This window comes from Cryptomeria japonica, chromosome 9 (genome assembly GCF_030272615.1).
Source record: "Cryptomeria japonica chromosome 9, Sugi_1.0, whole genome shotgun sequence".
In the NCBI taxonomy this organism is placed as follows: Eukaryota; Viridiplantae; Streptophyta; class Pinopsida; order Cupressales; family Cupressaceae; genus Cryptomeria; species Cryptomeria japonica.
The window spans coordinates 156,289,016-156,315,634 of NC_081413.1; the positions used below are offsets into that span (position 1 = coordinate 156,289,016).

The following is a 26,619-nucleotide window of genomic DNA, read 5'->3' on the forward strand; positions in this document are numbered from 1 at the left end:
TGGAGAGATAAGGAGATAAAAGCTCTATGCAGTGGAGGGATAAGATGAGGGCTGCACGAGTATGGAGACATATGGAGTGATAAGGAGCATAGATGACACAGAAAAAATTCAGCAAGAGCCAAATCTATGAGGTGTTAATGCCTAAATTGTAACTACATGAGATGCACATATTGGAAAGAAGTATTGCCGAAGTATAGCTGCAATGGACATTAAAAATATCCATAAACAAAAAATACCAAATGAGCATTGGCAGCCACAAAATCTTGTAGAGGTAATCACTGGTATTTATGGAAAAAAGGTTAAAAGATAATCATCAATCTATTTGTCCTCCTGCCAAGCACTCTGTCATGTCTCTATGGATTCTAATCCAAAGTCGCATCCCATCAATACAGCTGGCTCTGATAGGCTGTTCTTTGTTCCATTTGGTTTTTGTCATATAGGCAATTCTGGAGGTTTAGCATGAATGAACCATAGTGACCAAAGCAGAAGATCAAAATATCTAGCTCACTTACCATGAATAAGTCTAGTTCAATGCTAAGTTGGCATAGGTAAGTCCTAGGGTTTAGCATGAAAGAACCCATAGTAACTGAAGCAGAAGATCAAAATATCTGGTACACTTAACGTGATTACTTTAATACAAGGCAAAAATATTGGCAGAACTAAACGAAAGAACTTTAACCATAACATATTTTTGTTTTTGCAGACTCTGTAGTTAAAATTACAAAAAACTATAAATTCTAATAAAGATACAAATAACATGATGACAATAGATATAATTACAGCCAATTTGTCAAAGACTTTAAAGAAATTATTGATACTAATATTTCAAATTAGTTTGGACTTTTGGATCACAGAGAATATAACTACCAATACAATCTTATCCATGAAGAGAGAAAAGCATGATCATCAACATTACTCCAAATTCCAATATCTTGAAGCTGGATTGCATACCTATTTTTTTCTACCACCACGATCCCTCAGGGCCAATGTCAATATTTCTCCAGGCCCAATATTATAATATGCAAGTGATAAATTGTCTTTGAGAAAACCAGCTCTACCACTGAGTTTTTGTTTGTTTGCAGGCAAGGAAATATCTGCTGCAATCTTATCCTTGAGATTGGCAATAGATTCTGAGAGAGACTGTATTGTGACTTCCAGCATTTGACCATTCAGATTTCCTTCTTCAATATTAGGGACAGAGATAGAAATACGCACAGATCCCTGCACCAGTTAACATATACATATAAGAAAAATACATGAAGAATTACCAAAGCAAAAGGGGCATACAGGCCTGCTAAAGACAAAAATGGGATTTCATGAAGATACGTATTTTAAGATATTAAGTCATAAATCCCCTGCTCTACATAATAAGTCCTCCTTTCCACAATTTTGATATTTAATACCAGAATATTATGAACAAATAAGTAAATATGATTTATCAAATGTCTTCCTAGAAACTGATAAAGATTTTTGAAGATAATCAATCAATTGGCTAACCATTTAGCAAAGAAGATCCTGATTGACTCTGTGAAGGATCACCTAATGTCCATCATTTCCAAGATGTCAAATGCAAGAGATGTTCAGAACTTTGGAAGGGATGTATGAGATCAACAACACAAGTAGGGCACTTGCATTGAGGCAACAACTTCATCAAATCAAGATGGCGAAGGGAGAATCTGTCATATCCTTCTTCATGAAGATTTCAGAATTGAAAGATCAGCTAAGCGCCATTGGAGATGAAGTTATGAACAAGGATCTTGTCATGTTAGCATTGAATGGCCTTCCTCACTCTTGGGAGCCATTTATTCAAGGCATGAGTGGGAGATCCAAATTCCCTGAGTTTGATCGTCTTTGTGCTGATTGCATTCAAGAAGAATCAAGGTTGCCTGCAAGGGGAATTGTCAAGAGTTCTCAAGGTGAAGACACTCATGTTCTTGCCACCTAGTCTACTAAGAAGAAAGGAGGAAATTGGAAGAAAGGCAACTTCAAGAGGAATAGAGATCAAAGGTCAGACTTTGCACTTGATTCAAAGAAAAAGAAGAAAGAACTCTCCCACATCCAGTGCTTCAGATGTGACAAGTTTGGTCATTTCGCAAGATATTGTTTGTCAAGGCCGAAGCAACAAGGGGCGAACATTAATGAAGTCTCAACTCAGAAGGAAGCAGAAGATAACTCTAATAGATTCCTCTTCATATCAGCATTATCAAGCAATGTCCCTACGGATAGTGATACCTGGCTGATTGATAGTGGAACTTCTAGACACATCACCAACTATCGGGAACATCTTTCAGATTTGGTGGAGAGGGAGTCTAATCTTCAAGTGATCATTGGAGATGATGCATGATATTCAGTGAGAGGTTTTGGTGCTACTTCCCTCAACTTAGATTATGGAATCTCACTTAATCTCGGTCATGTCTTGTTCTTAACGGGAATCAGGAGGAACCTTATCTCCATTTCAGCCTTGGAGGATAAAGGTTATCAAGTACAATTCTCAGAAGGGAAAGTTCTTGCATGGCCGAAGAACTCCAGCATCAAGTTAGCTCGTGTGATTGGGAATCGGCATGAGAGTTAGTACAAGCTTTCCATTCGTCCGGTTCAAGCTCTTCTACATGACTCTTCCAGTTCAAGCGAGCTATGGCATAGAAGACTTGGACATCTACACTTTCGGGCTCTTCCAACATTGGAGAAGATGGTTAAAGGTATGCCTAAACTTAGTCATGTTCATGATGATACATGTAAGGGTTGTGCTATGGGTAAAAACACTAAGAGTCCATTCTATAGTAGTTTAAAGGTTCATGCATGGAGATAGATGATGAAATACATGAGACTCCTCAAGACATGGACACTGATCATACTCCTAAGATTGAGAGGGAGTCTACAGAACCTGAAGAGAATGATGATCCACTTGAGCCTTTGGATCCTACTGATGGGCCTAGAGATATTATTGTGAGCCGAAAGAAACCTCTTTGGGCAAGGAACACTGTGCAGGAGGCAGAGAAGTTCGCAACACCTAGAGGCACATTCAAAGAAAGTAGAAGACCTCAAAAGTTCTCTAACTATGTTGCATTGATGTGCAATTTTATTGAGTCTGAACCTTCCAGTGTCGAGAAAGCCTCAAATCAGCAAGTATGGAAAGATGCTATGGATGAAGAATATCAATCCATCCTTAAGAATGATGTTTGGGATATTGTGCCTAGACCTAAGGGAAAGTCAATGGTATCTTCCAAATGGCTATACAAGATTAAGCATGCAACTGATGGAAGCATTGAGAAGGACAAGGCTAGATTTGTGGGTCGTGGTTTCTCTCAGCAAGAAGGAATAGACTATTTAGAAACATTTGCCCCTGTTGCTCGCTATACTTCCATCAAGACCATCATTGTCATTGCAGCAGCTAAAGGATGGAAGTTACATCAAATGGATGTAAAGACGACCTTTCTCAATGGTGTAATTGAAGAAGAGGTCTACATTGAGCAACTTGAAGGCTTCGTGATTCATGGGAAAGAGTCTTATGTGTGCAAATTGAAGAAAGCATTATATGGCCTTAAGCAAGCTCCTCGTGCATGGCATGAAAGGATTGACAAATACGTGGTAAGTTTGGGTTTCTGCAAGAATGATGTTGATCTGAATCTTTATTGCAAGGTATTCAATGGTGATGTGTTAATCTTGGTTCTATATGTTGATGACTTATTTCTTACTGGGGAAGATCGTCTCACCATAGATGCAAGGAGGAGTTGACTTCAGAATTTGAGATGAAAGACCTAGGACTCATGCATTTCTTTCTAGGTTTGGAAGTATGGCAGAGGCCTAATGAGATTATCCTGGGTCAAGGAAAATACACCATTGACATCTTGAAGAGATTTGGAAAGTTAGATTGCAAGTCTATGTCTACACCGATGGAAACTAACTTGAAGAAGTTAAGTGAAACTATAGCTAGTTCAAACCTTGTGGATCCTACTATGTATAGACAGTTGATTGGATCCTACTATGTACAAACAGTTGATTGGATCTTTGATGTATCTAGTTAACACTAGACCGGATATTTGCTATGCAATGAGTGCACTAAGTCAGTTCATGTGTGAATCAAGGCGGATACATCTAGTTGCAGCCAAGCATATCTTGAGATACTTGCGTGGCACAGTTGGATATGGCTTGAAATATTCTTCCAGTGTGGACCTGAATCTACAAGGCTATTCTGATTTTGATTGGGCAGGGAGTGTTACTGATTGGAAGAGCACCTCTAGTTATTGCTTCAGTTTGGGATCTGCTATGATTTCTTGGTGTAGCAGAAAGCAATCTTCAGTGGCACTGAACACCGCAGAGGCAGAATACATTGCAGCATGTGTGGCAGCTCGCGAAGCAGTGTGACTTCGAAAGCTCCTTGCAAGATTGTTTGGACAATCATCGAAGCCTACAGTTATTCATTGTGATAACCAAAGTTGTGTGAAACTTTCTGTCAATCTTACGTTTCATGACAAAACAAAGCATGTAGAAATCCAATATCACTATATTAGAGATATGGTGCAAAGGAATGCTATTCAGTTAAGGTACATTAGCACTGATGATCAGACGGTCAACATTCTCACCAAGCCTCTTGCCAGAGTGAAGTTTGTGTACTTTCGAGACAAGCTTGGAGTTGTGGAGAATGAAGCCCTAGCTGAGAGGGTGTAAGAACCTACCAAGGGTTCTCAACTTAGACAACGGGGGTTTAGTTGAACCTGTTGCGTTTTATGTTTTGTATTTTGCAATTTCTAACAACAAGGCTAGTTTTGAACAAATAGTATGCAAAAAGCAACATTGGAAAGAGCTGGAAATTAATTGAACTTCATAAAATTAGGATTATCGAACCCTTATTACATCCAATTTGCATAAACACCTTCAATAAAGAAATCAAACAAAACCAGGAAGATTTATTGTCAAATACCTCAGATTTAAGAAACCCCTTATTTATCCTCGCTGCCGTACAGCAGCAAATAATAACAGCAAAATTATTTATCAGTCCAAACTACCCAGAATGGTGAGTTTAGCAGCTCAAACTGAAGCTACCAACTAGGTGTCTCCTTTAGGATTTATTTCAGAATTTTTGGACTCCTTCAACAAAATCGTACCCTTTCAAGGAAGAAAGGTACGGCAGATCTGCAGGCTGTACATGCACAAAAACCCCAGCTGTAAACACACTTATTTCTGCCTCTATTCTGACTCTGTGGCTGCAATCAATCCTTTGCATTAAAATTAATAAAACCCTTTCTAATCTGCCCAATCTTGGTTTCTGGATAAAACCAACTGAAAGCAAAATCAACTGATATTTCACAGCCTCTAATGTTGCTGCGCAAAAATCCACCGTTTTCCTGTACCGATACCTTCAGATCATCTGCAGGAAGAAACCCCTGCTGAAACCCTCAAGCCAAAGTCTCCTCAGAGCAAACTCAATATCAAATCTTCACATAATGAAAAGAAGACCTAAAAACATCTTTTATCTCTTCCCTTTAGGGTTTGGCAATATTCCCAAGAAAAGTACGATTTGGCATTAAATGATGTTTTTAACTTTTAATATTTATTTTTGACTATTGAAGCTTCAAAAATAAATCTCTTTTCAGTGTAATATAAAAGTGGCCCCATCCAATGAGAAATAGACCCTCACTTAAGTTATAACTTAAAGTGACTTTAAAATATTAAAACATTAAAGTTTCCCATTTAATATTTAATTAAAGTAATTAAATATTAATATCTCTCTAAGTATCCATTAGAATTGCCTACCGTCAGAACTGGAGACTACCAAGCCATACTCTACCACTGCCCAACCCACTGGCTAAAAATAGCAGGACTGCTAAAAATAGAAAGTGTCTCAAACGGAGTCCTGGAGACCTCAAATGAAAGCCAGTTCTGTAATGCTCACTCTGAAGATGAAGAATCAATCTCCAAGAGACCCTCTAACCAACCTCATCAACCTACGAGGGTCAATGATAGGCTAATCTACTCGGCTGACATATGTCAACTAGAAGGGGGCATCACAAAGGGAGTCTCAGCATCAGTGATTTCTTGATATGTACTATAATGCATTCTTCTCTGTGAGATAAGTTTGAGGTGCAAGCCCTTGTTAATGCATTCTTCTCTGTGAGAGAAGTTTGAGGTGCAAGCCCTTGTTAATGCATCCTTCTCTGCGAGAGAAGTCTGTGGTGAAAGCCCTTGTTTCCACCCTCTGGGAGTAGCCATGGTAGATCCACCCTCTGGGAGTAGCTTTGGTGGATGTCATGTGAGAGACTCCATGACTTAGCACTTGTGTTTATTCACCCTTTGGGAGTAGCCACGGTGAAGGTCATGATGAGATGACAACATCACAATTCCATGATGGGCACTTGTGTTTATTTGTTTTCCATCCATGGGAGTAGCCATGATGAACCCACCCTCTGGGATTAGCCATGGTGGATGTCACTATGTGACTCAGATATTGAGAAGGACTCCTCCCTAGCTAAGAGGGAGTGTTGATGTTTGTAGCTAGGTCAGATTCCTTCTAGGGCCGACCGCCTATCGGCCTTAGTCACTATAATGTGCAAATTAAAACATTAATTGTAATTGCCTTATAGGGCCGACCTTATATAGGATTATATTATTGTAAATTATTGTTTTTATTCTAAGAGGCCAACCCGACTTGAATGGGTGCCTCTCACATATATAAAGGAGATGTAATTAGGATTCATTACATATTCATTCACTCAAGCATCCAGCATTCAATCACCTTCAGCAGAGCAGCGAATTACTTCTCCTGATCAGCGAATACATTCCCAAGGCAGCGAACCTATTATCTGATCAGCGAATCACCTTCATGATCAGCGACTTGTCTCCATGATCAGTGAATGGTCTTCATGTTCAGCAAATTGTCTTCCCTGATTAGCGAATCATCTCCATTCGAGCATTTTTCAGATAAGTTGGTTACACTGCTGTGTACATCAGTTTGATGCCCTAGGTTGGATTCATGAATTGCTGTTCATACTGCTTCAAGTGTTGAAGCAAATCTGTAAAGATATAAACTGACTATTATTTAATATCATCTGAGATTAGTTGCTGGGTTTTTCACCTTCAAGAGGAAGGTTTTCCCAGGGTATTCTTGTGTTTTTTGTGTTCTTGTGTTAATTTTGTTGATTGCTATCAGTCTGATCTAATAACAAGGAGCAATTATGATCTTGTGTTTTGATCAATAGGGACCATTTTCTTCTGCTAGAATCATTAATCAGAGCAATTCATATTGCTTTTAGCAATGCTACAAGAGTTTGAACAGTAGGAAAGAGAGAGTATGTTTGGATATCGACACTACAGGCAACTTGATGGTGGTTTGAAAAACTATCATACTACAGGTGAATTGTGACACATGGGAGCTCATTTTGGGTAGGAGAATGAATGGAGACAGTATGACTTACATAGGCAGCTTGAAGTTGGGTCTGTGTATCCTCTTAGTTATTGGATGATGCCAGCTAGGGCAGATGCCACCTTGTGTAAGTCTGGTGGACCATCTAGTTATCCTTTGGCTGTGGCAGCTGGGTTATTCCTCTTGGCAGCAATTTCTCTCCCGCCCCATTTGATCATGATATGATATGTGTGGCGGTCTTTATGATATGTCAGGCAGTCATTTCAATTATTCTCTGGTATCAGGTCATGTGGACCTCGTCGGGGTGAGTAGAAGTGGTGACATAGATGATCATTGCCCTAGAAGGCAACCATTCATCTTTCAACTGAGGGAGTTCAAAGGCGGCCATGTCTATCCCAATATCACCATCAACTGACGGAGTTCAATGCTGTTTTACGTAAATTATTGATAGGAAAGCGCTAAGGAGCTTAAATATTTTTTGATATCTATTGCTAATGCATCACTAAGATTATCAACCCAGTAGTTCATCAATGATAAGGGTTACAAGTATTACTAGTAAATCATGTGTCTTTTGAAACAAGATATTTGCAGTATTTATTTGGCAGAGAAAGTCTTTCATACACTAGAGGAACAAAGAAGGATTGATGTTATACTCTATGGGCAGTCTCGTGTTTTGGGCAGTTTAGTAGTAGTCTATGTCTCTCCTTAGGATGAAATGAGTCATATCATCTCTCAGAAAGATTGGATTGGTGATTTAGATCAAGGTTGAGAGGCAATTGTTTGAGAGATTTGAATTTGATTGCTTGAGTTTGAAGTGATTTTGTCATTTGGAAATCACCTAAGTATAAGTAAGTTTTGAATTACAAAAGGTGAAGCATATCCTTCTTCCATCCTTCCCTCCATCCCATATCCTCCATCTCACATCCATATCCTTTACACCTTCCCTAGCCATGGCATCCTTCATGCCTCTCTCTCCTCCTTTCTCCCTTCCTTCCATCTTTCCATCCTTCCTTCCCTTCATCCCTTATTCCTCCATCTTCTTTCCATCTTCCTTCTTACCTTCACCTACCTTCCCCTTTACCCTTCCATCCCCCATTTCTTTAACCACTTCATCACATCCTTCATATCCCTTGTGCCTCCCTCTCCACCTCACCTTCCTAACATCTCACCCCATGTCCTACCTTTCTTCTATTCCTTATACCTCCCAACTTCCCTTTCTTTCATCCTCTAACCTACATCTCACTTCCCTTACCCCTTTCTTCCCTTAACATAACCCCCATCCCATCCTAGCCTACCCTCCTATCCCGCAGCACCAATCCTTCACTACACTTCCACCGCGGCATTTCTTTCCCCAACCTTCCTCACTTCCTTCCCACCACGGCACATCCTTCTCACCCATCCTTAACTACCTTCTCACTGTGGCACTTATTTCCTTCATATCCCACACACCCTTGCCACCACGGCACATCCTCCCTTCACATCCCTCGCACCCCTCTTCCACGCAGCACTTTATTTCACCATATCCTTAACCCCGTCCACTACCACGGCATGTGCCTAGCTTTCAAACACCCAATAAGCATGGAGGAGATCATCAACGCCAACAAGGAGAAAGGAAAACCGACGAGAACAAAAGACATTTCATTCAAAACAAAAACGTTGGAAATTCAAATTCAAAAAATAAAATAATAAAAAAGAGTTAAGTTGGCTTTCTTTGGCATGAAAGTTTGAATGTTGAAATTCAAACTTTGAAAATAATTAAGCATTTAAAAAACAAATCGGCTTTGGGAGGAATGCGAAAGGTTATGAAAATGATTAATGCCTATAAAGGGAATGGTTGATCATTTCATTTGATCAACCATCCAATTCAAATTTTCTTTACCGGCAGTCAATTCCATCATAAGTGAGGGTGAAATTTAATCATTAAAATAAGACATATGCAGCAATTTTGATCTATCTCCTGTGTAAAATTCAAAGAACTTCATCATTGCATCAAGAAAATTCAGCAATTTGCCACAGATATAACGATTTTGGAACAGAAGTTTGTCAAGTTGAAAGCAAATTTTGAACATCAATTTCATAAACTATCATCAGCAGTCACCAACAAGTCTGATTTTTTTATATTTTGATCGTTTTTTCACATCAGAACCAGGTCTGATTTTGTATGATTACAGTCATAAATCATGGTTATAAAAGGGGGTTTTAAATTACTTTTAATTAAGAAATTCTTTCATCATTTGTTTTAGAAAAACCTTAATTTGACGATTAATATTCTAAGTGAAATTCATTGTAATTTGATGATCATTTTTTAAGCAGAGTCTGATTTTTCACAGTCAAGGTTTTAAGTGATATAACGATTTTGGAACAGAATTTTGTCAAGTTGAAAGCAAATTTTGAACATCAATTTCATAAACTATCATCAGCAGTCACCGACAGGTCTGATTTTTTTATATTTTGATCGTTTTTTCACATCAGTGTTGATTATAATTAGGGAATGGCGGATTCCAATTGCCTTGGGCAACATTGGAATCCGCCCAAGGGGGCCAGCCCCTTTCTCCAACGTGTAGGGCTGGGCCCTATACCTCACTCCACGCTACATAATGAAACCCCACGCCTCATAAAAGGTAGCGTGCTAAACATAATAGGGCCAACCCTATCTAATGCAGTTCGGTTAAAGGAAAAACAATAAATTAAAGGTCAAGCCGACATAAATGGATTTGAGTATCAGCTGACATATATGGATATTGCATCATATAAAATAAAGATACCTTTCACCTCAATAATACACATTCAATACATTGTTATGTGAAATATCTACATCTGCCTAATGCGAACTTGAAGGAGTAATATCACAGTGAATCATATCCAATATCACAGCGAATTCCATCTGCTATACCAGCGAACTACATCTGTCATTAAAGGTGCGAAATTCATCCATGAAGAGAGCGAACTGAGGACTAAGGTTGCAGTCCAAAGTGCAGACTTCATACCTAGGGTTTGGACTTGATTTCTGTTGCAAGTGATAAAGGGGGCAGACTTGACAGTGCAGTCTTGTGGAGGATATTATTTGCCCTAAGTGGAATCACCTTCAAGTACGTAAGATAAGTGTTGTAATCTTCATATGAACATAATCCATAATCAGATCTGAGGATCTTTTCTGGCTGGGTTTTTCCTCCTTGGAGGTTTTCCTAGGGTAACCGTGTCTTGTTCTTATTTTGTTCAATTCTATGCAATGTCTAAACCTAGAAAACTTTAAATCTTGCATCTAATCAATTTAGTTAGAAACTAAAATCTGTTTTTTGAGTTTATATTAATCTGAAAGTGCTAAAAGTTAACATGGTATCAGAGCCAAGTTGTACTAACCGTAATCAGATCTAGCATCCTGTAGCCTAGATCTTGCACTTTCTTGCTGTCATAAAAATGATGACAGGTTTCAGGATCGAGGAGAGATTGAAAAGGTTTGTGATCAAAGGTTTAGCATGGTCATATCTTGGTCCTAAATGCTTGAAGATCTGACTCTTCAGCGTTCAACGTCATTCAAGCTAAGTATTTTTGAGTCATTGCATTCTTGATTGCAAGATATATTATACTCAGCTTATCCAAGAGATTGAAGTATTATCGTTTGGCTGACCTAGTTCTAGGTCGTATTGATTTTATGATTCTAATTGCCTTAGTTGGTAGACTTATCTAATATAGAACATTATTTAAATATCATCATGATCTTTGATTTGCATACTCTTTTAGAACTTAGAAGGTATTCTAAATTTCTGCTTGAGTGTTTCAAGGTATTATAGATCGATCCTTCATTAATGTTTTGATTGGAATCAGGAATGTCTTGGACTCATCATCCACAGTTGTCATCTATACGACTATGATCTAAATACTTGTTATGTTCTCTGCATATGTAATTTAGATATTGTTATTATGTTAAATAATATGGACTGGTTCTATTATTGACTTTTGATCTAAAAGTTCTAAGTATTCTTGTGATGAATACTTATTCTAAGTGAGAAGATATGCTTGGTTGAGTTATGTTTTTTTAATGATTTTCATTCATAACATTTTTTGTTGACTTGAATTCTACTTGACATGAACGACTTATGGAGATGTGTACAGTCATGAGGAGCTAATGATTGTTTGCCTTGGCATCATTGATATAAGTATACCGACTGAGGTGTAGGAATTTTATGTTCTATTAATTATGGAGATGAACTCTTAATGAACAGATCAAGATCACTTTGACTTAATATTTTGGTATTCCTGATAGAAAAGTTTAGTTGAAAGATGATCTACAATCTTGTTCGTAGTATATGCAAGGGTTAATGCTAGCCTTGTAGTTCGTATAATATAGATCTTCTTCATGTGCCTTTTGACGTATGGGATTCTTCTACTATCATAAACTACCTTGAGATGTGTCTTTGTTTTGATCAAATAAAAATTGTGCTTGGTGGTTAACAAAGAGTATAACTAATGAGTATTTTATCATTTTGCAGAATGATATTGTTGTTAGATCAATTTTATCAATGCTCATTTGTTTTGATTCACTTCTGATTACTTTCCTCTAGACTGAATTGCAAATAGATGAACTAATGGATATTATGGCTACATTCAGTCCTTGGTCATTTCTATCTTCTTTCTTCTGATTTGAGTGAACTACTACTTTCGTTTATTGTTACACCAATGTTATAAGTTGTTATAGTAATCATGTGTTTTAGAACACAGCTTTGAGTTGTTCTCAACCTTCAAATCTGACCATTGATGTAAAGAATGATATCTGCTAAATATTTTATGAAGAAGTTATGTGTGGCTCCTCATTGTTTTAGAAATGCATTAAAGATCCCTTTTGCTCTTAATGTCTTAGTGCAAACCTTTTTTTGTTTGGTTTTGTAATACCAAAGATAATGATCAACTATGGACCTTAATGGAATCTTGAGTTCTGATAATTGTAGATTCATCACTTCTCCTGTAAGAGGTTGATGGGGCACGGTTGGATGATTTGTGAAGTTTGAGTATTTTTTATTGTGCTCACTCCGTCGTCTGTTCCAAGAGATTGAATTTATATCTTGTCTTACTAACATTGCATAATTTCACTATTCATTGGCTGAAACTATTTTCTACAAATCTGTGATTCTAATTGTGGTTCCTCTTTGAAAGATTTCGCAATTGATCTCTTAGGATCTTTGTTTTCTATTGATGACATTTGATTGGTAATCTTGTTGTAAAATCTCTTGATCGAAGTTATCCTCATCTTATCTCAATAATTGTGCTATGGGTTCACCTTATTGATTGAAAGATAGATGGACAGGACCCTTGAGATTAACATAAAAGATTGATTGTGCAGAAGTTAAGAGGGAGCGCCTCCTTCTGAGTTTGGTATACTCTAACTTATGTTGGTTGATTATTTTTTGATTATGAGTATTAGCATGGAATTTTGGGTCAAGCATTTTTACTGACTTGATGCTTGGCTGTCCGTCTGATATTGAGGATTAACAGGGAGCCCTATGATCTTCAATAAAACTCTTGGTATGAAAGAGTACTTGATAAGCCTAGGGTTTTGTAAAGATTCTAACCTGTTCCTTGAATTATTTGAAATGCTAATTCTGATTCCTTATGTGGATGATCTAACTGACTGATAAAGATAGCCTCATGATTTAATAAGAAAGAATTAGCTCAGAATTGAGATGGAAGATCTAAACCTAAAATGCGTTACTTCTAGTTTAGAAGTGTAGCAAGGATCTAATGAAATTATTCTAAGTCAAGTTTTCTATTGTTATGGATTGTAAAATTATATGGAAACTAACTTGAAGAAGTTGAGTATGTCTGTAGCCAACTATGATCTTGCAGATTCATTTGAATAGAGGCAGGTTGATTGACGAGTGCTTCAGCTAATCAAAGCTAAGCATATTGTTGCAGGCAAGCATTTTCTTGCAAGACACAATTGATTATGGGTTGAAGCTGCTCAGTTTCAGATTGGTCAAGAAGTGTTACGGACAAGGAAAACACTTCAAACATCCACCCGCTGCGATCTCTTGGACCTACAAGGACAGTCCTCAGTTGCATTAAGTATTACTGTAGCTAAAATACATTGTTGCAAGTGTTGCATCAAGAGAAACAGTGTGGTTTCTCAAAATTCTTGTTATGTTGTTTTGATTTATTATCAGGGTTGTATAGAGATATCTGACAATTCAGTGTTTTATGGCAGAACAATCCTGTGTTGCAAATGTTCTCACCAAGTCTCTTGAAGCTTGAGATAGACTTGAAGCTATGGAGAACACCGCCTTGGTTGAGAGGGAGTCTCAACCTCAGTGATACATTGTGTTGTATCAAACCACCCTCTACGGGCAATGTAAGGTGGATCCAGTCTATGCTTGTATGTGAGTTGGAAGATGTAGTTCCATTCTATGCTTGTATGTGAGTTGGAAGATGTAGTTCCATTCTATGCTTGTGTGCAAGATGGAAAACTACAATATTTTGATTATGTCTATTCCATTTCTTGCTTGTGTGCAAGATGGAGGATTATGTTTATTAGATTCCATTATATGCTTGTGTGCAAGATGGAGGACTAAGTTTCCATTTTATGCTTATGGAGAGCAATGATTATGTATCTCCACTCTATGCTTGGGTGCAAGATGGAAGATTACGATGTTACATTCTTCTTTGGGAGAAGACTGAGGTAAAGACAATGAATGATGGATATGCGTGATCGATGGCATGGAAAGACTCCATGAATTGCATGAATACTTGTGTATGTATTCATGACTTGCAAGTGTGCATGTTAAAGTTTGAAGTCATCCTCCACAGACAGTACAAGATGGATACTATGGGATACTTGTTGTTATCCTCTCTCAGGAATATTTGAAGTTGACAGCTAAGTTCGGATTACAATTTAAACATTGTATGTATTACTTAGGGCTTGGCCCTAATCTTGTAACCTGGTTGTAAGATTATTTTTCTCCCTAATTAAGAGGGAGTGTTGATTATAATTAGGGAATGGCGGATTCCAATTGCCTTGGGCAACATTGGAATCCGCCCAAGGGGGCCAGCCCCTTTCTCCAACGTGTAGGGCTGGGCCCTATACCTCACTCCACGCTACATAATGAAACCCCACGCCTCATAAAAGGTAGCGTGCTAAACATAATAGGGCCAACCCTATCTAATGCATTTCGGTTAAAGGAAAAACAATAAATTAAAGGTCAAGCCGACATATATGGATATTGCATCATATAAATAAAGATACCTTTCACCTCAATAATACACATTCAATACATTGTTATGCAAAATATCTACATCTGCCTAATGCGAACTTGAAGAAGTAATATCACAGTGAATCATATCCAATATCACAGCGAATTCCATCTGCTATACCAGCGAACTACATCTGTCATTAAAGGTGCGAAATTCATCCATGAAAAGAGCGAATTGAGGACTAAGGTTGCAGTCCAAAGTGCAGACTTCATACCTAGGGTTTGGACCTAATTTCTGTTGGAAGTGATAAAGGGGGCAGACTTGACAGTGCAGTCTTGTGGAGGATATTATTTGCCCTAAGTGGAATCACCTTCAAGTACTTAAGATAAGTGTTGTAATCTTCATATGAACATAATCCATAATCAAATCTGAGGATCTTTTATGGCTGGGTTTTTCCTCCTTGGATGTTTTCCCAGGGTAACCGTGTCTTGTTCTTATTTTGTTCAATTCTATGCAATGCCTAAACCTAGAAAACTTTAAATCTTGCATCTAATCAATTTAGTTAGATACTAAAATTTGTTTTCTGAGTTTATATTAATCTGAAAGTGCTAAAAGTTAACAATCAGAACCAGGTCTAATTTTGTATGATTACAGTCATAAATCACGGTTATAAAAGGGGGTTTTAAATTACTTTTAATTAAGATATTCTTTCATCGTTTGTTTTAGAAAAACCTTAATTTGGCGATTAATATTCTAAGTGAAATTCATTGTAATTTGATGATCATTTTTTAAGCAAAGTCTGATTTTTCACAGTCAAGGTTTTAGTGATGTTATAAGTTTGATGCATTCGCATTGAGAATGGGTTTTGTTAGAAGCAAAGAAGATCACCATGTATATGTTAAAATTGTTGATAACCATATTCTAATTATTGTGGATGGTTAGTCATTTATTGGTAACAAGGTGATGATTAGAGAGCTCAAAATTCAAATTTTTGGGATATTTACTATGAAAGCTTTAGGGGCTTAAAAATTCATTCTTAAAATGGAGATCAAAAAAGACCATGCTTACTTGGTTACGTCAAAGTAAGTGTGTTGATACCATTTTACAGCAATTTGTTATGCATGATGACAGACTTGTGAGTATTTTTCTTTCTCTTTGCACTATGCTTTCATCTGCTGTGTATCCTTGGTCAGATGATGATGTAAAGGATATGTCCTACTTAGAACTTGCCTTATGCTAGTGTTGTTAGTAGTCTAATGTATGCTATGGTTTGCATTAGCCCTGATATTGCCCAAACAATGGAAGTTCTAAGTAGGTTTATGTCTAACCCTAGTAAAGAGCTTTGAACATTTTTAAAGATTGTTCCGATCATAGATGAAAAAATCTTTAAAAAATCGCCAAAATCGTGATTTATCGCGAGTTGAACTTGCAAATGATTTAATCGTCTAATAAATCGCACAAGATTTATTTTTTTAAATCGCGATCTAAGCAGCAATAAAATCGCAATAAAATCGCGAGCCAAACCCTAAAAAATCGTGTTTTTAAAACATATTATTGTTTTTATTTTTTAACTTCCCATGAACCTAAAAAGCGACTTTTTTTTTATGGGGCGATTTTATTTCTTTTGAGCGCGCGACTGAAGACGCGACGGCTAACGGAGGTTGTGGAAGCTTGCAAGACATCGCTCGCCTTTCCTTCACCACTGTGCTCATGGCTCTATTTCTCTCGCTCTTCATCTTGCCTTTTCAAGTGCTGCTATACGACCTTCTTACAAGACAAATAATAATGCATAGGACTTGGACGAATATTACAATAATTTTCGTTAGAAACATTAACCATACCCAATAACCTACTAGATGGGTATAGCAACAGTCTCATATATATGTTTTGGGTCGAATGAGAAAGAGATGGTTTAATGCTTTGAATGGCATCTTAGACTTCATGTTCTTTGATTAACACATAATCTATAAAATCCAAAAGTCTATTATGAACTTAAGAATGAGTTCATAAAAAATTAGAAATGGGGTTCATAAGTAAATTTGAACTTAAGAAGACTCCAAGTTTGGATTATAGATGACTACCAAACACAAAATTATGATGTGATGAAAATTTACACTCCTTCCAAGTATTCAGACTTCAGAGATTGTATTTGTTTTGTGGTCTAGACTCTACAATATGTATTTGACTCAAGCTTATTTAGAAGTTGCATTTGTTTTTGGTATATGATATGTATTTGACTCAAACTATTATTTATATATGATGAAAACCAGTAATATGTTATTATGTTTTATAAATTTAGTGTATGTGTGTTTTTTTAGGAATATTTTAAGAAATTATATTTTTTTAAGAATATTTTAAAAAATTATATATTTTCAAATGTTCGATAAATTCGTCGATTTTTTGCCGATTTTTTGCCAAGTCCCGATTTTTTTAAAAATTTGGGCCAAAAGATTTATTGCCGATTAAGATTTTTTCATCTTTGGTTCAGATATTTTATGAGAAGCTTCTAATTATTATTTGTATTATCATGGTACTAATTATGTGGTTTAGACATTGGACATACAAGACTTTGTGGGTGCAAATTAAGCAAATGACTTAGATGATTGAAGATCCACTAGAAGCTATTGTTACTTTGTTTGGTAGTACAGCGAGTTGGATGGGTAAGAGGCAACCCATGGTTGTCTTGTCCACCACCAAAGTAGAGTATATGGCTGCTTCACATGCCTCTACGGAGGCAATATGGTTACAAAGATTGTGTTTAGGTATTGGTTTTGTTTGTAAGAAGGTTTAAATCAAATGTGACAATCAAAGTGGTATCTATTTGACCTAGAATCCCATGTACCATGCTTGTACTGAACATGTTGATCTGCGGTATCATTTTGTTCGGGATAGTAGAGAATGGTAAGGCCCTGTTATACACAAATGTTGCAGATTCGTTTACTAAACTACTAAGCACGAGTAAGTTCTCACTATGTAGGGAGGCTATGAGCCTTGCATCTCCTAGCACTTGATTTATTTTATTTTATTCCCTATTATGCCATTGCAATGTGAATTCAAGTGGAGGAATGTTAGGATTGGTGATATTAACTTTGTAATCTTAGAATTATGTACCTTAATTTAATATTTTACTATTTTAGTAGTTGGTTATAATTTCATGTGCCTTCGAGAATCAAGGAATGAGAACTTGGACATCCCACATAAAGAGAGATGTTTATTTGTAATTAAATACTATTTTCTAGGCACTTGAAATGTTCTTTGCAAGGTGGCATTTAGTGGGGGAGCTTAATTTGGCCTATGACAGCATCATTGGACACTTGGCACAAAGTGAAAGGGAATCTAACTATTTATGGTATTTATGGTATTGTAAGAAGTTGGACTTTTGGAGTTGCTATTGTCTTCTAATGAATTGTTCTTGTCCACTAGTGAAGTTGTCCAAAGCTTATAGAAATCTGAAAAATATTTGTAACTCCTGGGCATGTGTCATGAGGTATTTTTTGCAAGTAGACAACTTGGCTCATGGTTTGATTCCATTGTTTTAAAAACCTTTTATAATTTTTTGTATCACCTTCGGGTAGTGATTTGTATGAGAAGATGCAGGTTCGTAAGTGTTGAAATAAGAAGAGAAATGTGTTGAATATTGTATTATTGTTTGTGAAGATTAAGACATACTTGGTGCTCCCTGTGCTGGTGGAGTTTTCCTAAAATAATTTATCCTTGTAAATCCAATGTTGGATATTTCTATGGTTTGCTGATTTCATGTGCTTTCCATTTCCATTCACATATTTGGCTTGATTAATGTTCATCAAAATCTACAAAAAAATCATGTTATTCCAACAATACAATCACTCTATTTGTTAGCAAGAATCAACAACTTTAGGAATCTACTCAAAGTAAGATACAACCTTCAAGATACTGAAAAAATAGTTGTCTTTTGAGATATAGGAACTGCCAAGGCCAGACCATCATTGGTTTGAAAAAAGACTATTTATAGGTTGGACTTGACAGATGCAAAGGGATCTCATTTCCTGGAATTGGCACAAAAGCCCTCTAAAGTGCACTGTTTAAAAGGGTAGATTAGCAATCTAAATTGAATAAAATTTGGGAATCTAGATTGGCAGTCAAATTTCAAAAATGGAAATTTATTTTATATCAAAACCCTCATTTTCAAAGAAATCAAGCTCATGTCTGATGGTGGGAAGTGGCCTAAACTCTTAGAAAAAATCAAGAGGTAAGTGATAGCGAAGAACTCAATAGTATGTTGGCAATGCCAAGTCAAGGCCCTCAGTTTTTATTCTCAAAAGGACCTCCTGTTCAGAACCTAAGAAAGTGCTTTAGATGGATGATGATGAAGAACAAGGAAGGTGTAACAAAGAACTTCAAAAATTCTGGAATGCAAGTGCCAAACTATCTAGCATTTAGCATTGCAAAAAATATGACAAATTTCTTCTTTGATTGTCACAATACTCTACTTGTCTGGAAATCTATGCTTAAAGGATAAGAAGTATTAGTTAAAATAAAAATCATATGGATTGATATTTAAACTAGCTCCCTTACTGATGTTAAACAGCAACATACTCTATGGTTAGTTGTCTCTACAAATATACTTCTGGTTTTTTGTGGAGCGAAAGGAGAAGTGTGTTTTTCAAAACGAGGGCAGGGAACCTACTGATTTCATCATTCCCCGCCCCACTTTTGCAGGACCATGGCATTTAACAGGCAACAGCAGGACTTGAGGGAGCTCCTAGGAACAGAAAACCTCCCCAACAAAGGAAAATAAATTGGTTGCTAAGATTGCAAGATCGTGACCACCACCCAATTTGATTGAGGGCAGTGGTACTGTTCAGTGCAGACTGCCTTCTGCAAAAAAAAAGGCATTGAATACATTGACGCCAGAAAAGATATTAATTCAGGTATGACAAAAAGGTGCTAATAGCGCTGAGACCATGCAAAACAGAGACCTTGTTAACACTGTTAGTTCATCCACATCCCTTGGTCCATGACCCAGTCCAGCTAAAAAGAGGTTGATAACAAAGGTTATTACTGTTTCTACAGAAGCATTTGAAAGAGTGTTCAGTAAAAGAACGTTGACAAACATGAGGAGAAACAAGTGAATTCGCCCCTAATGTGACAATATCAGTTAACACTGTTAGTTCATCCACATCCCTTGGTCCATGACCCAGTCCAAAGAAAAAGGGGTTGATAACACAGGTTATTGCTGTTTCTACAAAAGCATTTGAAAGAGCGTTGAGTAAAAGAACGCTGATAAACATGGGGAGAAACAAGTGAATTCACCCCTAATGTGATAATATCAGTTTAACTTATAACCGTATCAAATGCAGTGAAGAAAGAAAAATTAATCCTAAAGCATGAAAAATATAAAAGAAAAGTGAAAGCATACTGGATGTTGTGCCAAGAACTGATCTTCCGGAATGAGTAGAAGTTCGTCAATCTTTTGCCTCTTGGGCTCGGGCTCTTCGGGCAGTGGAGGTGGAGCCTCTTCAGGTGGTGGTGGAGGAGGCATTCCCTGAGGTGGAGGTGGTGGTGGCATCATGGGCATTGATGGTGGAGGGACTAGCGGTGGAGGTGCAAATGGTCTAGGAGGCGGCATTGGCGGAAATTGTGAACCTGGTGGAGGTGGTGTAACCATTGATGTTGGCATCAATCCTGGGGGCGGAAGTGGGGGAGGTGGCCTGTTTATAAGCTGAGGTGGAGCAGGAGGCATACCAGCGGGAGGTGGAGGTGGTCGAAGAGGAGGAGGAGGTAGAACAGAAGGCCTTGGGGGAGGTGGCATCGCAGAAGCAGATGTGGGTGGGGCAGAATACTGGACTGTGCTTGGAGGTCGAGGAATATTCAATGCCAGCCCAGGAGGGGGAGGTAGGGGCCTAATAGGTGGCACACCCATTTTAGGAGGGGGGGCAGGACCAGGAAGGTTCCTTCCATCATTATTACTTAAATCCATCTGTTCATCTCCACCATTCTGAGTCATGGCTTGGTTTGCAGTACGGCCAATGCTTCCAGTATGCCCATCCCAAATGACTTGCTTTGGTTCCTCTTTCTTCTTTTCTATTTCGGCCTTCACTGCATTAGAAACTTCCTCCTCTGTAGTACCAAAAATATCCGGCCGTGTCCGAGCAAGTCCAACTATGTTTCTTGAAATCTCATCATCAGGTGCAAGAGTCGTCTCCCGGAGTTTGGCCATCATTCTTTCCTTCTGTTCTTTATACTTGGGATCTATCAAAGAAATCCGCATGTGCTCAGCCATCTCATTAATGGGAACCAGTTCTCCCGTAATTGGAGAAACCACAAACTTAGTTGGATCCTTTTCAGCTGATATCCTCTCTTCAGGCCTCTTCCAGTTCTTAACTATTCTCATTGGCGGGTCCATTTCATTCTGAGGCGGGGCAGCTGGTGCTTGTGTCTGGACTTCTTCTTGCACTTTGGTGCCATTTTCTTCGGCGCCATTGGACACCTTCAAGCTCTCTTCCACCAAATGCACCTCCTCGTCATCCATTTCCATTTCCACTTCCTTTCCAGACTCAGCAATCTCTTCCTCATCGTCCATCGCGGCCAACGCCTTGCTCCTCCTAATAACTTCTTCTAGAGTCATCGGCTGTGGCAATTCCTCATCTTCATCGTCAGCAAACTCAATTGCCTCCACCACCACAAAATCGTGCCAATCAATCATGGCCATTTGCATCCTCTCCTGCTCAATTTCGTCCTCTGCCTTCTGCCTTGCCTGTTCCTGCGACCGCTCCCACTCAAGGCGATGCAAGCACCGCTCCAAAACAGTAGTCTTATCCGCGCCATCCTTCCTCAGCTTTTCCACCAAACCCTTGGCAGGCATCAAAACCTTAGAATACGAATCCGTAAGAGCAGTAAAAAAAGTAAACATGCTGTGTGTAGGCTTCAAGAAGTGAAACTGAGGGTTGTTTACTTCGCGGCTCGTCAGCCCGTGTAAAAAGGTCTTACCATTCCTTGCCACAAACTGTGCAGTAAGCTTAATAATGTCCAGTTCTTCGCCAGTGATGCCCTCGGGAAGCCTTACCGTGTACTGCTCTGCCTCGGGAGGCAGTAAGGGTTTGGCCACGGGTTTGGCTGGTAAATCTACTGGCTTTGTTGGCTGAGCACCCTCGGTAGCAGCCGCTGCAGGTGTAATCCCTTCGGCCACACCACTGGCGGGTGTGGGTTGTAATTGCGCCGGGTTTTGAACCTGCAACCTGAATTCTGAAACGCGATGCTGGTAATATGCATGGTAAGGATCGCTAGGGTTTAAAAAATTGAACTTTGCGTTGTTTTTCTCATTTGCGAGAATTCTCTTCTCAAACTCGGGACCATTACGGGCAACAAACTGTGCAGTTTTATCGACAATGTTGCGAATGTCGGGCGGCGGGTGAATTATTCCGATGGTTTTCGTATGTGTAGCAACAGATGCAGATTCAGATCCTGATATGCTTAAATTGCTTAGATTTTGAATTGTTTCTTTACTTTCTCCGGCATTGATGTTGTTATCGGAGGAGAGCTGGGCTAGCGGTAAGGGGCCAGAAATGCCATCCGCCGGAGGTGCAGGGAGGGACAAAACTTCTGTAATGCCCGGCATTTCTAAACCCTAAGCAAAACTTATAAAACTCCTCAGGCTCTCATTGCACAAGGTCCAGAGAAATATGCGACTGCCAGATGTTGATGCTGCTCCTGTACTGCTGAGCAATTAACGTACTTCGTTCATGGTCGGACAGACGCAGAAACAAAATTTGTTTCCTATCGTACTGAGAACATATTGCTCCTGCCTTAGCCCTCTCAGTTTATTAGTTCCTGCCGATACGCGCATTACTTATTCATCCATTTAATGCAATTCTCCTTTTTAGTTGGCCAATCATCTTATGAAATTTAAAAAGTTTGTTTGTATTTCTATAGTTTCCATATTTATATATAAATTTTTATTTTTTATTTTTATTTTTATTTTTTGGATAGGTAATTGGTCGAAGCCTGAATAGCTTTTGACTGGAGCTATGAACCAGTGGGGACATAGTAGGAGGCCCCATCCCTTCCCCATCTTATGGAAGGCCAAGAGTCACAACTTAGAATTCCACTTTAGATGTCCCTATTGGGAGTTGAACTTGGGTCTCCACAATGAGAACCCAATGTTTTAACCAGTTAAGCTCAACCCCTTGGACATATTTATATATAATTATTAATTTTAATAATTGAAATAATTTATTTTTTTTTATTATTTTATAATTTATTTTATTTATTTTTTAATAAATTAATATTTTTTTAATTTTTTATTTTAAAAGTTGAGAAATAAATGTACATAGATCATTTGGTAGTTACTCGTTTATATGAGAAGACATAAGAAAAGAAAATTTAAATAAATTTAAGAAAGTACATAAATATGATCAAATCTTACCTTCTTCCATTCAAGCAAGTACATAAAAGAAATAAAATCTATAAAAAAAAAAAGAAAGTCTACATATTTAATAGAATGGTTGTTGAAATGCAAAAAAAAAAAAAAAAAACTTAACAAATCTTGTTTAATTTAATGCGTGTTTCAACAAATGTCATTTCATTCAATGCTTAAGAAGATTTTCCTTTTTTAAATAATAAGAAATTTTGGGTATTTAATTGAATGGTTGTTGAAATCCAAAAAAGTCTTAACAAATCTTATTTAATTGAATGCATATTTTGGCAGGTGTCATCTCATTGAATGTGTCTGCTTTCTCGAGTCCTTCAATGAGTATTGCGTGTAGACGATGCTTAATAGTTATGACCAATGCATCTATGCCTTTTGTTCTTGCTCTCAACCCAATTATGCTTGTTCATTTTGTGCTTCTTAACCTTGACAGTGATTTCAAAGGCATGCAACATAACTAGTCTCATCATCATATGCAAATCTTTCTAAAGGGCACACAATATATTAAGAAAGAGGGTGAATCGGTGTATCCCAATTTTAACTTAGTTAAATATTAATTATTGTTAATAACTTCTCCAAGCATGAACCTTGAAACATCAAAGAAGCTCTTACAAATCTCCTTAATGATGTCTCAATTAAACAACACATATAATACACATCCACAAAAAGAACACTAGCTATACATGGAAACCCAAGATAGGAAAAAACACAATGAGAATGGTTGTTTGATCTACTGTCCAAATTTAGCCTCACAAAAATAATAGATGACTTACAACATAGAGTAGGAATCAACCTACCTGAGACACCAATCTCCAATTGTGTTTGTAGGCACCAACCTACTAGAGACACCAATCCCACCAATAGACAAATATATGAATTGCAGGCCTTCAAACTAGAAACTTGGCTTGCACTTGATTTGATCAACCTTCATAACACTCTCCCACATTGCATATGATTTTTTATGAAGCCACAAAATTATTGGAATGCAACTCACATAGCATCTCCCTTAAATTTGCATATTAAACGCATATCGGATAATTACATTAAAACCCATATTACATAGCTTTCCAACATCCAAGATTGATCTCATATCTCTCTATATATATGCATTGCAATTACAATTACATTCATATTTCAACCTAGAACATAATTGCAATATTTGCAACTTGGAGAGAACAAATTACTTAACCAAGCATGTAACACGCCAAGTCCAATAGCCCGCATGCTACTCCATAAGAAAGAAAATGCTATGTGCTTCCCCATGTAGCTTTATCTAGTCCCAATGGTCATCTATGTGCTACCTTTGGTGAGCACATGCTACAATCCTATGGTGCATCAAACCAGAACAACAACCCACCTGATTAACTAGCATGATGAGCAATCTGTCACTTCAAACTCACTAACCACAAAATATGCCATCCAAAAACTATAGATTATGATGGATCGTGTGTGACATACTATGTCTTCAAACTGATGATTATAATTCTCAATTGTGAAGGAATGTATAACAAAACAAGTTACTAGAGCAACCTCACTATGTAGATAACTTACCTTGTACACTTCTAGATCACACTCCTGAATCACACTTTTGAATCACCTCTATTGACTGGAATGGATGCAGGATCATACTACAAATATACCTCAATTGATTCCTCTACCATATCTAGCCAATGTACTTTCGCAACTCAAAATGCTCAGATATGACATGACAATATTATACATGCTTCAATATTTTGGATACATTGACATCAATGATAGAACTTATCAATATTCACAACCTCTTGAATCCTCTTTGACGCACCTTTGACATTAAAGACAACACTACTTTGACATCATTGATAAAATATGTTCAACAATATGCCCATTTATCATTGATGGCAAACAACAAAATGTTGATGTCCCATCGACACAAATCTAGTGTGTCAGGATCAGGTTCTCTCCCTATCTAAAACATATGAAGCTTTTGAGCATTTGAAGAATTTTGAGATTCATTCTCTCCTTTAACATCAATAGAAAAGATCGACATGACAATCTAGATTCATTTCTTCTCGATAGACTTCCCTGAGTCCACATCTCATTGTTAAAAGTTTTAGGTGACTCTACAACATCCCCAGGATCAAAGAAAGACAAAATAACTTCCACAAGAGAATGGCAAGAAGATTGCATCACAATTCAAGATGATGATATTGCTAATGTACATACAAATGTACATAATGAACCTTGCATGTATAGGCAAGGTGAATAAACAAGATGTTGACAAGTGTCGTCATACTATGCAATGCACAACCTATCACCCACATAAGGTGGAAAAGTGATAGTGTGATAAGACCACTAAAGGTGGAAGATCCACTTAAGGTGGAAAAATGATAACACGATAAAACCATCTAAAGCAGAGATGCTCTTAAAGTGTAGAAGTAATCACCAAGTAAACTTAAGTGATATGTGTAATAAGGACGTAGGTGAGGTTATCACTAGGTACAACACCTTAGTCACACCAACACTATGCACTATGTCATGCACTCCCCATAAGGTGGAAAAGTGATAGTGTGATATGTCCACTAAAGGTGGACACTTGAGGTGGATAAGTGATAACATGATGAAACCACCTAAAGTGGAGATGCTCCTAAAGTGTAAAGTGATCACTAAGTAAACTTAAGTGATATGTGTAATAAGGACCTACGTGAGGTTATCACTACGTACAATACCTTATTTACACAAACACTCATCAACTCATCTGATCTTTCCATTCCTACTCAAACATGTTTTGAAACTCTCTACAAGATAACCAAGTCTACTTGTGGCAAGAGTATAAACCCCCCCCCCCCCTCAAATTGTACTTCCTTTTAATTCAAGAGGAGGGAGAAACCACTCCCAAATTTTAATAGAGATACTCAAAACTATCCTTAGACAAAGGTTTTGTGGAAATGTCTACAATCTACTCCTTGGTCTTAACATACTCCATCTTCACCTATTTGGTTGCTACCTTCTCTCTCAAAAAATGATACTTAATTGCAATATGTTTAGTTATTGAATGCATCACCAAATTCTTTGAAATATTTATTTCACTTGTGTTGTCACAAAGAATTGAAATAGGCGCATCAAATTCTACTTTCATCTTCTTTAAATTTTGCTTCATCCATTATACTTGAGTGCAATAGGAAATTGCTAGAATGTACCCTACTTCAGTTGTAGATAGGGACATTGAGTCCTACTTTTTGCTCAACCATGGCACAAGACTATCACTAAGAAAGAATGCTCCTCCACTTGTACTACATCTGACCCCTAATCTACATTAGCGTACCCAATCAAATTGAACTTCTCACTCATTGGATACCATAAACCAAAATCTTTTGTTGCTTTTAGATATTGAAAAATCCTTTTTATTACCTTAACATTTGTTTCGTAGATGTTTTGTAAAACCTAGCAACCATATTGACTACCTATAAGATATATGGTATGGATGCGGTCACATATAACAAACTGCCAATCATTGACCTATATGGGATCTAATTTGATGGAGCATTATCATCATCCTTGCTCAACTTACATTTAGTAACCATAGGTGTACTTACCAGATTGCACTATTCCATCTTAAACTTTCTCAACGTTTCCTTTATGTATTTGGTTTGGAAAATAAATATACATTTTTCTTACTAAGAAATCTATAAAC

General features: G+C 37.5%; 1 protein-coding gene across 1 annotated transcript; it reads right to left on the bottom strand.

Moving 5' to 3' along the window:
* Positions 1-786: 786 nt before the first annotated feature.
* On the bottom strand, positions 787-22,374 carry LOC131059173 (probable splicing factor 3A subunit 1). Its single transcript, XM_057992514.2, has 2 exons — positions 19,941-22,374; positions 787-1,221 (listed from the first exon to the last, which is right to left on the bottom strand). Exons 1-2 carry the CDS (start codon positions 22,137-22,139, stop codon positions 952-954), a joined length of 2,469 nt encoding a protein of 822 aa, XP_057848497.2. The 5' UTR covers positions 22,140-22,374; the 3' UTR covers positions 787-951.
* Between the last annotated feature and the right edge of the window lie 4,245 nt (positions 22,375-26,619).